The 13958-nt window shown below is 35.1% G+C and overlaps 1 protein-coding gene and 1 non-coding gene across 8 annotated transcripts in view; both read left to right on the top strand.

Annotated features, from left to right (window-relative positions):
• Positions 1-13958, top strand: part of MAP3K4 (mitogen-activated protein kinase kinase kinase 4) — a 176181-nt gene that overhangs the window by 65379 nt on the left and 96844 nt on the right. For all 7 annotated transcript variants that reach the window (XR_013159450.1, XM_077120783.1, XM_077120782.1 and 4 more), the window contains exon 2: positions 4600-4790. Coding sequence is in view for 6 of the 7 variants with exons in the window: in XM_077120783.1 (XP_076976898.1) it covers positions 4600-4790 (191 nt within the window). In the remaining variant the exon portion in view is untranslated. The remainder of the gene's footprint in view (positions 1-4599; positions 4791-13958) is intronic.
• On the top strand, positions 5298-5488 carry LOC143651105 (U2 spliceosomal RNA). Its single transcript, XR_013159842.1, has one exon. It is a non-coding gene; the product is annotated as a U2 spliceosomal RNA (small nuclear RNA).

Genomic DNA, 13958 nt, shown 5'->3' on the forward strand with positions numbered 1-13958 from the left:
TTTTAATTATAATTAGATAATTTAGTAATTTATTGTACAGATCTGTGAAATGTGAGTGCAAAGGTGGCTCAGTGAAAGAATCCTTGCCTACCATGCCAGAGACCCAGGTTCGATTGCCAGTGCCTGCCCTTGCAAAAGACAAAATAAAACAAAAAGCCATAAACCCTATAAGCCCTCCTTAGTTGAGTTTAAGGCATGCTTTTCTTAAATTCTAGTGTTAAGTGACTAGTACTATAGCAAGGTTTTATGTTAAAAGAATATAGTATATTTTATGTGATTGTCAGAAGTGTAGTACCAGAAAGACATTTCACATCTATATGTTTTAAACACAAGTAAAGCAGATGTTTCAGGGCAATTCATGTAGACCTTGTACTGCTTTCATTATCCAGAATAATTGGTATCCATGTAAATATTATGACTCAGCCAGTTGACCAGATTATCTCATTTCACATGACTATTACAGAAGGAGGTTTTGGATGCTTTTGATGAGTTAATTTAAATGATGCAACTTCTTTTGAACTTACCACTGGTATTTATTCTCCCAAACTTTGGATGTTAATGTTTCTTTTAAAAGAAAAGAAACATTTGCTTGATTTTTTTTCCCCACCTTATATCTAGTACTTCTAAGCTAAATCTCCCAAACTAAGTTGTTTTTCTCTGACTGCTCTTGAGAGTTTTCTCTTCATCAGTGGTTTTCAACACTTTCATGATGATGTTCATCAGTGTGGTTTTCTCTGTGGTTTTTCTGCTTGGGGTTCATTGAGCTTCTTGGGTGTGTGCGCTTATGAGTTTCTTCAAATTTAGAACATCTAGAAATGTTTCAACCGTTTATTTCTGTGTTTCCTTTCTCAAAGATTTTTTTTCTGTACCTCCTTTCTCTTCTTTTAGATTACAGTAATACTTTTTTAAGTCTTGTCCTATAGGTTACTGGTGTTCTGTTAAAAAAATATATATATATATTTTTTTCTCTCAGTGCTTCACTTTAGATAGTTTCTATTACTGTGTCTTCAAGTTCATCAATTTAATCTGCTGTCAGTCCCAAACAGTGAATTTTTCAATTCAGATATTGTATTTTTAATTTTCATAAGTTCCATTTGAGTCATTTCTAGGTCTGTTCTATTAACTTATTTTTCTTGGGTTGGATCATGTTTTCCTCCTTTGGTAATTTTGATACAATGGCAATTGGAAATTTTAGGTTATTGAGTGACAGACTTTTTTTTAAATTCCTTTAAAAAATGTTAGATTTTATTCTGGCTTGTAATTAAGTCAAAGTTATTTCAATGGAATGTGAACCATAACATTTCCAACAAGTGTGATTTTTTTTTTCTTTTTTTTTTGCGTGGGCAGGCACCAGGAAAGTATGAATCTTGTATGGATTTTAAATATAGTGACTGGCAGCACCACATGACATTTTCCCCTTATTTTCTGTGATGCATGATGAGTGAGGAGGGATGAAATGTAATATTTTGTCCTATTTAAATGAATTGTTTATGATGGTGTTCATCTTTATTAGATTCCTTAATATTTGCTGTTAGAATAATTAAATAATTTGGAAATACCCTGACATCAATAAGGTAGTTAATGTGTCCAAGTGAATTATAAAGATTAATATGGCTTTTGGTTTTATAATAGATGCACAGTTGAAAACAAGTGATATTAAGCTTTCATAGAATTCAGAGATTTAGTCTTCTTATTTGGGAAATAAGTTAAGTAAGTTTTTTTCCTATGTGTGGAGAAATAATATTTTCCACAGTTAGAGGACTGTCCAACACAGTAAACAGATATTTTTTCTGACTGTCCAACACAGTGAACAGATATTTTTTCTGTTTCCCCAAATTAAATTCTTCATAAAAGTTAACCTTTTTATAACAGGTCCTTTTTAGACTCTTTTTATCTGCCAGTGCACAGGGTTCACTTCCATGAAAATACAGCTCAGACAGTATTTTCTTATTTTCTTCTCCCTGTCTTCTTAGATCATGACTCTCTTTCAAATTAGGGCACTTGTCTTTTGGACCCTTGTCAGTCCCTCTTCACAAAAATCCTCTGTCACTTTCACTTTGAATTTCATCCATTCATTTATTTACATATTACTCTAGATACTAATAAAATATATTATTTCATATGCCTGATTATATTTTAGTATTTCTCATAGCTGTAATATTTCTCTTATTTTGTTTGTTTTCTTAAGAATCTTCACACCTGCATTTCATGAAATATTTTGGAATGTAGACCTTGCAAATTCTAAATAAGTCTTCTCATTAGTCGTCCAAAAATTAAGTATTTTATATAGTCACCTATCCAGTAAGGCTGGAACTTGGCTGTAGGTCTTCTGACTCTCTCGTTCAGATTCCTCTTTCTCTCTGCAGAGGGCATATTCTGAAAGAGTTTTTGTTTGTTATTATGTATTGGATTACATTTTTCTGGGTATCCTGGTATTCCCCCTTGTCTGGTTTAGACGTATTTAACTGACTAAACATTTTTCCAATAGTTTTCAAGCTATGTAATAAATCTAATTGAAAATATTGTGAAAAAACACTGCTGGACACTATTGGAGAAGCACAAATATAAAACTACAAAGTTTTTTTTTTTGCCATTGATTTTATGTATCTTAGTGAGAAAATTAAGAAAAAGGAAACCCCATAGTACTGAATTTGGAAGAATTTGAAAGATGTTGGCACTGTTGAAATAGTTTCTAGTTCTGTATCATTCTGAACTCAAAAGTAAGCTTCTTTTAATACTAAGCATATGAGTAAAGAACTAACACTCTCTTGGTGGGATAGTGAGTGTACAATGACTTCAAAGGCTTGTTTGAAGGAATTAACAAGGAATATATATATATATATTCCTTGTATAAAGAAAGCCTCACTATATTCTTACTCTCAAGCATACACTGTATGGAATTTCAGAATTTATTATCCTTATTTTGGAGATGTGCGTTGTTGATTTAAATAATTTTTGCAAGATCCACACAGTTGATAGGCAGCCAGAATTTGAACACTGGTCAATCTCATAAGTTTATTAATCATTCCAAAGCATATGATATTAACCACTGAAACATTGCAGCCTATATGGAAAGGAAACTAATGACCTTGGGCATTTATAACCATGTCCTATAATCAGCCGAAACGACTATTTTGCAGTGAGTATAGAAGAAATGGATATGTTAATCTATAAGTTATGGTATTTGTTGTATGACTTAATGATAACTTAAATAATAAATGTAGTTAGTCTAAGGGAATATTAATTCTGTGTTTGCTAATGGTTTGATTTATTTTAGTTATTAGCTTTGGGGGCATTTAACTTGCATGTCTTACTGTGCATGCCACGTATGTAGGGGGTGATAGCATATATCTATAGCAGTGCTGTCCAATTAAAATATCAGTTTTTGACTTCTTAAAGGGATTCTTTACAGATTCCAAAACTGAAAATATATATAATCTGCAGCATTTTAATTTTTTGAAAGATATTTAACTTTCTGAAATATTGTTATTAGTCTAATTCAACAATAATGGTCTCAGACATTTTTTAGCAAGCATCACATTTCCACAGTGTTTTTTGACTAAGATTGCTAGGGTGATTTTTTCATTTTCCCTCACAGTTTTGAAATAGCTTTGATATCATATCAAGGTTTACATTGCCAGAAAGGAAACTGGTTATATCTTGGATAAGGTTTGGAGTTAGCTTTAGAAAATATGAAGTAAATTTTACAAAGAATCATTAGTGATGATACATATTTGAAAGGAATTTCATGATTGATTCCTATTATAGTTTGCTTTTATAGAATTGTATTTCTTCTCAATTTTTTATCATTGAATTTTATGCTATTAGCTTTGCCAGAATACATGTTTTTCAAGAGTGATATTATTTCAGAAGTTGACTAGGCATGGAGATTTGGCAGGAAGTGTTTCCAGAGTGTTTTGAAGAAGAGGAACTAATTTCTTTTTTCTTTTTCTTCAGCAGCCTTCCCTCTCCCTCCTTCACCTGAGCGCTGCACTGTAGATTTTATCAGAGAACATAGAAAAATTGACTTACCATACTTTTCAGTACTCTGTGTTTTGCTGTTGGGCCACAGGAAAGTGTTCCTTCACTTTCTGCTCCATCTGTGTTCTTCAAACAGAGAAAAGAGCAAGGCTCTGAAGTTCAAGGCAGGGCTATACTTGCCCACTCATCTCTTAAGTTTGTCAGTAGCTAGCAGAGAAGTATGCTTATATTTCTGTCTGATTTGTATCTCCTTAGTCCTTTGCCCCCCTTCCCCCCCCCCCTTTTTTAATGTTTTAATCCAGAAGTTTTTAGTTTTAAACTTCACTCAGAACCAGGTCTACAACCAACAGAGACAACACTATTGGCTTTTCCCATGTGTCCGTCCTTGTGGTTCACAGTAAGGGCAGCAGCAATCACTATTCCCTTTGAGTAAAAGAACAGTTACCTCCGAAAGTTTCCACAAGTAAAATAGAGGAGAAAGATTCCAATGCTGAAGAAGAGACATGCTGTAGAAAATTCTTACAAAGAGTTAATTACGAAATCGTAAGTAATTTAAATTAGAATTTACCTAATAATAATAAGCTACTGAATATTTTCTCTACTTATTTTCTTTCATAGGCCAGAGTGCAAATTGGGAGATACAGCTTGCAAAACTCCTGAATCTGATCCAGAGGATTTTTTAGATGAAACAAATACCGAAAATCTTTATGGCACCTCTCCGCCCAGCACACCTCGACAGATGAAGCGTATGTCAACCAAACACCAGAGGAATAATGTGGGGAGACCTGCCAGTCGTGCTAGTCTAAAAGGTGAACTTTCTATTTAAAAAGATATACCTATCAGCTTGTATAAATGGGAACCCGCAACTATTTCTGTAGCTGATTAAGGATTGTACATTGGATGTGCTACTGGTTTCAGGACTAATTATGCCATATGCTCTTTTCCACTTTAAAAAAAACAAAATGAAATCATCAGTTACCTTCTTATAATCCCTTTTTAGAAGGCACTCTATTTTTAACTTTGTAAGGGATGATATTTGTGAATAAAGCTTATTTTGGCATAAAAAATAAAAAACATATACCTGAGAAGGCCTTGTGTTTTTTGGTACATCATTTTTATATAACGTGATTTTTGATTGATCTTTTCTATTGTGATGTTAGTAATTCCTTTTATTTTAAATTTGATTTTAATGCTGCTGTAAAATTTTATTTTTTAATTTTGGAATTATTGTTATTAGCAGTTTTGCTAATAAAGGAGAAAATAATTCTCTAGAGATATAAAGATTTGTCCTGAGTAATTGTTAAAGTCAATGATGTATCACTTCTCGGCCTTTTGGCTAAGATCAAGTGTAGTATCTGTTCTTATCAGTTTAACATCTGATACGTCCTCTGTCCGAGGACAATATATTAAATGGATTTTTGGAATTAGGAGATGGAATAGGAGCTTGCTCCGTCCACTCCACGCATCGACCTGGTATTGCAGTACTTCCAGGAACGGTGTACCCCCTTCGGGGGAATAATAAATGTATAAAAAGTTAAAAAAAAAAAAAAAAAGTCAATGATGTGAGGAATTTGTGTTCCTTTTAGAATGTGAAAGTAGCCAACTGCTCCTCAACTTACTCATTTAAGCCAACTACTGGTTATATGGGATAGGCAGCCTTCCTTTATTCTTTTACTCTTGTGGTCAGATTTCTAGACTCATTCTGTACAGAAGTGATATGTTGGGCATTTTGGGAGAGACAGAGACAGGCTCTCTTCCCTAGTATTCCCTAGCTAGTGTGAGACCTGTGTTCTCTACCGAAGACTCATAATGCTGACTTTAGTTTACAGGACCCTATCTTCTCATTAAGCGCTGTGGCTAGATGTTACCCCATACCTTAGGACCATGGGTAGAACCCATTTTTGACTTTTTTCTTCCTTTGGGATCCCCAAACCCAGATGTTCTAATTCACTAGCTGCTGGAATGCAATATAGCAGAAATGGAATGGCTTTTAAAAAGGGAAATTTAATGAGTTGCTAGTTTACAGTTCTAAGGCTGAGAAAATGTCCCACTTAAAACAAGTCTATAGAAATGTCCAATCAAAGGCATCCAGGGAAGGATACCTTGGTTCAAGAAGGCTGATGAAGTTCAGGGTCTCTCAAGTGAGAAGGCACGTGGTGAACACAGTCAGGGTTTCTCTCTTGGCTGGAAGGGCACATGGTGAACACAGTGTCATCTGCTACCTTTCTCTCCTTACTTCCTATTTCATGAAGCTCTCTAGGAGACATTTTCCTTCTACAAAGGTTGCTGGCTGCTGGGCTCTCTGCTTCTCATGACTGTATCATTCTGTTCTCTCAGAATCTCTCAGAATCTCCAAAATGTTTCCTCTTTTATAGGACTTCAGAAACTAATCAAGACCCACCCAAATGGGTGGAGACATGCCTCCACCTAATCCACTTTAACAATCACTCTTGATTAAATCACATCTTCACGGAGATGATCTAATTACCGTTTCAAACATACAGTGCTGAGTAGGGATTAGAAGAAGCGGCTGCCTTTATAAAATGGGATTAGGATTAAAACATGACTTTTCTAGGTTACATACATCATTTCAAACCAGTACACCAGATAATGGGCTTCTTAGATAGTTCTTTGAAGCTAAGAAGTTTTTCTGTTTTTATTTTCTATCTTTCCTAGAAGGTCACTTTCTTTTCTGAGGTAGATGAACTGAATCCTGCCTGAGCTGCTGTCTCCTTGTACCCCCTGTACCATGGCATGGAAACTTAGAAATTTGTAAATTCCTTTGTTAATTTTAGTGACAGAATCCATTGCTTCCTGGAATTCATCCATCTATTGCCTTGCAAAATATGGGTTTCATTCTTTATGCCTTCTGAGAAATTTCCTTCTATCATATGTTCTATTGACATAAAGCTCATTCTCATTTCTTCCTTTCTCTAGCCCATCTTCTTCCTTTCCTCTGTCCACATATTGCTTCAGAATATTAGTCTCTGATTATTGTAAGCTGGCATGTTCACCATGTCCCAATCTTATCCCTTCCTCAAGAAAGGAGAGCAAGAGAAATGGATTCTATTGTATTTATTTGCTTGAATGAAATCATATCCAAGGAGGAATTCCTAAGCAGTGAAGAGTCTTTCTTTCCCGTAGGGAAGATGATTTCTTTTTTCTTTACTTTATTTTAAAACTATTTTTAGGGGTATGTTAACTTATGGCCTGTACTTATTCTCGAAACTAATAGCTTTCCATTACAACTTGTCATCTTAATCGATCTTTATCTATTTTCTCAAAGAAATTTCTCAAATGCCGGTAGAAAGTTTCTTGTTTAATTAAAAAAGATATCAGAGGCAGGCTATGGTGTCTCAACAGGCAGAGTTCTCACCTTCCATGCCAGAGACCCAGGTTTGATTCCCAGTGCCTGCCCATGCAAAAAAAGAAAAAAGCATCAGTGAAGTAGCAGCTACTGATTCAGTATTAGATGGTTAATTAAAATTTGTTTTATGATGGTAAAGTGAGAAGATGCCAATAGCACATCCTTTTTTCCTTCACTTGTTGTCTATAATATTTTAGAACAAGCACAATTCTCCCATTTTATAGATTGAGAAACTGATGCCCAAGGTTTTAAAGCAAATTCTTTTAGGCCAGAACCCCTGAGAAAGCAGCAGAATTATTTTTAGAACTAGTTTTCCTGGCATGCAGTTTGGGTTTTTCCAAGTACAGGCACAGGATTTCAGCTTATCTGGATGCATTACTTGAGTTGACACTACTGTCTTCACCAGTTAGCCAGCCAGTCACCAGGTATTTCTTGAGCTCCTGTCCTGGGTTGTATGGAAGAAAAGGGAAGATTGTCGCTTTTCCTCATGAACTTCTTTTCATTGTTGATTTCATAAGATTACAGAATTTTCAAGCTGGAAGTGGTTGAGAGACCATTTATTCCAGTTCCTGCCATTTTCCAGGTAAAGAAGCTAATGCCTACAGACATTTTGACTTGTACCCATCTAATAGCAGATCTGAGACACCAGAATTCTTAGTACCTTGCTCTTTTTCTTACTATAAAAGACTGCATGTTTGTTGTAGGAAACTTAGAAAATACAGACAAAAAGAAAATAAAAATCACCTATAACCTCAGTACATAGAAATAACTTTTAGCAACTCAGTGTATAATTCACATCTATTTATGTGGTCATACTATATTTACTGTTTTATAACCTACTTCTATTTTCACCTAATGTTTTTTGAACTTTTTTTTTAATGTCATAGGAGAACCTGTACCCTTAATTTGAATTTAAATGGCTGGTATTTTGGGTGGTAGTGTCTTCATAGTTATCACTAAATTTATTGAGTGCTTAGTACCTTGAAAGAACTATTTTTTAAATCTTGTTGTAACCTGAATAGGTCCTATATAATACCCATTTTACAGTTGAGGAATCTAAACTCTTGTTTTTTAGTTTCACATGCTTCTGTCATGCATATATTAGAATGTAGTTTCACATGTTTGGCATGTGATGGATTATTTCTTGCCAAGATTCTGGTTCATAAATATCAAGAAAAAGGTGTAAGTGAAACACCCATTTGGGCAAGTGGGGCATTTTAATACTTTGATAATATGGTATTTTTGTTGTGATGGTATAATAGTCCTTGAAAACTTGTTTGTTTTCAGAACATAGCACTATAACAAGGTGGACAAGAGCACAAAGACTCAGTTGCTGGATTGCTTGGGCTCTAATCTTGGATCTACTACCTTCTTATGCAACCCCTGAGCCTCGTTTTCTTAATTTGTAAAATAAAGCACCTGCCTCATAGCCTTGTTTTGAGGAATGTATGTTCAGTAAATATTAGATATCATTATTATTGTAAGTTGAAGATTTCTTTTCCAATATTTATTAATTTTTTCTTCCTTTAAATTTGAAAGCAAAATTAAATAATCCTATCATCTAATATATCCTTATTAATATCGGTGCCCCCATTTTCAGGACCCTGAGTCTTAGATTAAAGTCATATAGTGTTCTGCTTTGCTAGCTGCTGGAATGCAATAAACCAGAAATGGAACGGCTTTTGAAAAGGGGAATTTAATAAGTTGTAAGTTAGCAGTTTTTAGGCTGTGGAAATGTTCCAGTTAAAGCAAGTCTGTAGTAATATCCAATCTAAGGCATCCAGGGAAAGATACCTTGATTCAAGAAGGCCGATGAAGTTCAGGGTTTCTTTCTCCAGTGGAAAGGCACATGGTGAACATGGTCAGGGTTTCTCTCTCAGCTGAAAGGGCACATGGTGAACATGGCATCATCTGCTATCTTCTTCTCCAGTTCCCTGGGAGGCGTTTTCCTTCTTCATCTCCAAAAGTCACTGGCTGGTGGACTCTCTGCTTTGTGGTTCTGTGGCATTCTCTGTTGTGACTTTCTTGTGGCTCTGTTGTTCTCTGCACTTTCTGAATCTCCTGGCTTTCTCTCTTGTTGTCCTCTAGCTTTTTTCAAAGTGCTTCTTCTTTTAAAGGATTCCAGGAAAACCAATCAAGACCCACCTGGAATGGGTGGAGACACATCCAATTTAGTACCAGCACTGATTGAGTCACATCTCCATGGAGATAAGCTAATTAAAGTTTCCAACATACAGTACTGAATAGGGATTAGAAGAAACCTTTGCTCCCACAAGGCTGATTAGATTAAAACATGGCTTTTCTAGGATACATAAACCTTTTCAAACCAGCACTCATAGCGTCTAAGTTATAGATTTGGAATGCCAGCCTACATCTATCCTCCTTGGAGTGTGAGTTTCCTTGTAGCTTTTCTGAGCTCCTTTTCTTTGTTCTCACTATATATGCTGACACCATAGTTATTTTTTTTGGTTAAGCCCTCTCGTTCCTTTCCTGTCTTCCTTCTGGTTTCTCTCTTTCTTTCTTCTATTCTCTCTCCTCACTTTCTCTCCCTTCTTTCCTTCCTTCCCTGTGTTCCTCCATTATTTCTCCATCATTCTTTCCATTGTATTGGAATTTGAGTGACTCCATAGGCCATGTACAGTTTTAGGTGATGAATAAGACATGGTCCCATCTCTAGTAGAAAGTACACAAATCAGCAGGCAGTTACATTGTAATATGGTAAGAACTGGCCACTGTGGGAACATGCAGGAGACGGTATTGAGAAAGACCTGGGGGTGAAAAATACTTCTGGAAGAAATGACATTTGTTTTGTGATCTGAAGACTGAGTCATGGAGACCAATATTTTAGGCTAGCATGTGAGTCACAATAATATATTGGTCTCAGTATTTTTGAAGAATTTTTTAGAATTCATCAGATTGGTTTGACTTATTTAAAAATTTTTCCGAAGAAAATGAACTGGTGCATTATTTTTTTCTCACTGCAGCAAGCAAAGACTGTCTGAACTATACCATTAATAGAAGAGTTGAAGTTAGACTCAACATTTTAATAAATAGCCACCATTAATATTTGCATTTTTCTTATTATCTATTGCTGGATAACTAACCACTGCCAAACTTAGTGGCATGAAAGGCCAAACCATTTTATTGTGCTCATGAGTCTGTGGACCAGGAATTCAGGCAGGACACAGCTCATCTCTGCCCCACAATGTCTGATTCTCTCTTTCCTTTCTTCTACCTCTTTCCTCACTTTCTCTCCCTTCTTTCCTTCCCTCCCTCTTTTCCTTCCTTATTTCTCCATCATTAGTTGTACTGGCTCTGTTGGTTGCAGATGAATGTCATAGCTTGTCTGGGGCCCCAAATCTAATGGGCCTAAAACCTCCAAGATGGTTCCTTCACTTACATGTCTGACACATGGTCTGGGATGGCAAGAACTGAGGTCTGGCTGTGTTTTTCACTCCCCAAGTGACCTTCCACATGGTTAGCCTGGACTTTTTCACAGCGTACTGGCCCCAGGATAATGGGACTTCTTGCAAGATAGCTGGCTTTCTCATAACAAGTGTTTAAAGGATCAGGGTGGAAACTGCAGGACTTCTTATGACTTAGCTTAGAGGTCATGAAACATCACTTCTGCTGCATTCTTTTGGTTACAGAGGGCTAGTCCAAATGCACAATGAGAGGGGATTACACCGGTCATAGGTATCTGGTGGTGTGTTTCATGGGCTATCTTGGAATAGTACTTTCTGTATGCACTCATTGTGAAGCCTTGAAGATTTGGGTATTCTGTCTTTGCTCCCTCCATTCTTCTCTGTCATAAATGCAAATATATCAGGAGCATCCCTGAAGGAATATCAGGACACAGAAAGGCAATAGAGAGACTTATAGATTGTAAGGAGAAGAGAGTGACCATTAACACCATTTCTTTAGTGATGGCAACCACTGTTATGAACTGACTTTATGAATACTATTCTTGAAATATTTTTCTCATAGAGCTCAGAGTAACTACTAATGCCATAAATTTATTATTTTTTATGATTGAAATTTCCAACCTTGAGAAAATGGGTAGTTTTAATGGTAGTACACATATGTGATGGAAAAATTGACTCATTGAAATTATTTGATGATTATAGTGCTGAATTCCTACAAACCTTTATCAGTAATATGTTAGAATGGTAAATATACAAATGAGAAATTAGAGATAAAACATTGGTACTAAGAACAGTGCCTTTGTATTAAACTCTTATTTTGTAAAGATGAGAATGTATTCCATGGAGCGCCAAGAATAGTGTTCAGTTGGGAGAAGGCACAAATATACTGCAGAATGGCCATGGATGCTCTATGGACCAAACTTCATCTAAAGTTGATAATTATTATTTTATTGGGAAAACATTTTTTTATTTATGTGATGCTTAAAAAATCAATTTTGTATAAAGACCATGTGATCATTGCTATTTTAGTCTATAATTTTTTGCTATATATATATATATATATATATATATATATATATATAAAACAAAATATATCTTCACAATCCATTTTTCATAATCACTGAACAACATTTTTATTCATATGGCTTATTTTATTTAAAAAATTGTCCTGGTCCACTATTCTTTAAAGTTCTTGTGTTTTTTTTTTCCTCCTTAGTTTTGAAGCTTTAACTTTTTTCATTCTGAAACAGTTATAGAATATAAGATACCTCATTTACAAAGTTTATAAGTTATCTTAAACAATTACTCTCTATGTAATTTCTGTCTTTAAATGACTGAAGTCCTCTGTTTCTAACAGAATTGAAATAATGAGTGGTATCGAGTACTAGCAAAGACATTAGGAAATGGCAGTTTTTATACAAAGCTGGTGGAAGTATAAATTGTCTCGATCCTGTAAGGAGTAATTTGTTAATACAGTCAAATTGAGGATGAGTGTCTTAGTTTCCAGTCTGTTATGACAAATACAGTGGATTGTTTAACACAGGAATTTATTGGCTCATGGTTTTAGAGTTTAGAAGATTCTCCTCCTCCTAGTGTCAGTAGCCTGATGGCTGGCTGGCTGCCAGGCAATCCTTGGGTTGCCCGGCTTTTCCTTAACTTGGCAGTGTCCTCTCCTTTCTCGTCCAGATTCTGCTGACTTCCTACTTCTTCTACATATGGCTTTTTCTTCATAATACTTCCAGTAATAGGATTAAGGCTAAACCTCATTTACTTGGGCCACACCTTAACTAAGAATAACATTTTCAAAAGGTCCTGTTTACAATGGGTTCACATCTACAGGAATGGATTAAGATTAAGAACATGTTTTTTGTGGGGGAGTTGGGGAAGTGGTATTTAATTCACCCTACCACAATGGGTATATCCTTGTCCTAGCAAATGCACTTCTGGGAGTAGACTATTGAGAAGTTCATGCAAGTAGAAACAAGAAGTCCTGCTTAAAGATTCCTTGAGTCATTCATTGTTTGTGATTTCCATGCATAATACGCGAATTTCTAACAATCAGGCAGAAAGGGTTAACAAAAATTATCGGAGAGTTTGCCCCTGAGAAAAGGAGAAAAGAAATGGGAGGACACTGGGGTGATAGCACAAGGTGAGGTCAACATTACCTGCCATGTTTTATTTCTTTTACTGATAGATTTTTAAATACTGCCAGTTAGATATAAGCAAGACTATATTTTACCCGCTCCTCCACCTTTTTTTTTTTTCATTTTTCTGATTTTGTTTCCCAAGGAATGTTAAAGACATTTTTGCTTTCGAAGTTTTAACTTCTACTTTTCCAAGCAGTAATGCATGTAATAACAATGATATGACATCTAGGTAAGGATGGCTAGCTAGCTCCTTATATCTTAAAAAAACAAAAATAAAAAAAGTTACTAAAAACGCGGCATGTGGTTGTGATTGATGTAACCTATTAGTTTAGCTCTTGAATTAGCTCATTAACTAGGCTGGATTTCACACTTTGATGAGTAACAGAATTTAGCTGTGGTGTTATTTAAGATTATATTTTTTGGATAGTGATAAATCACCACCAAATTATGTCAATTAAGTTTTTCATTTTTGGACAATTATTAGCCAAACACAGTTGTTCCGTCTTAAGATTGAGTAAAGAGAAAGTCAAATTTTTTTCTTCTCTTTTTAACAGAGCTGAAGGAAGTAAACCCAATTCAGCTCCTAGTTTCAGTAGGCTACAACCCTTTTCCGTTTGCTCTTAGTGGTAATCGTTTTAATCAGCTCCATTTTGCAGCAGTGTTATAATACTGCTATAGCACAATTATAAATATTGCAAATATCTCAAGATATTTGTTGCAGAATTTATATAGATACATACACTAATCTCACCATCATTTGCAAATATAATTAGCAAGGTTTTTAAAAGTATAATACTATAAAATTGAGTTGATAAAAGTGGTTACAACTCATATTGATTCCATATATCTAGAAAAATGTTCATAGTTAACCATAGTGAATGTAAATACCTATTTCAATTTGTTTACTTGTGTAATTTTTTTGGCCAGTATCTTATTGGATCTATTTAAAGCTATCAAGTCTGTTATTTTACTTGTAATATGCCAGTGAAGAATTTGCATGCAGAGTAGGTAAAATATCAGTTCTGCCAAAATTTCTTT

The sequence above is a fragment of the Tamandua tetradactyla genome, chromosome 11, assembly GCF_023851605.1.
Source record: "Tamandua tetradactyla isolate mTamTet1 chromosome 11, mTamTet1.pri, whole genome shotgun sequence".
NCBI lineage: Eukaryota > Metazoa > Chordata > Mammalia > Pilosa > Myrmecophagidae > Tamandua > Tamandua tetradactyla.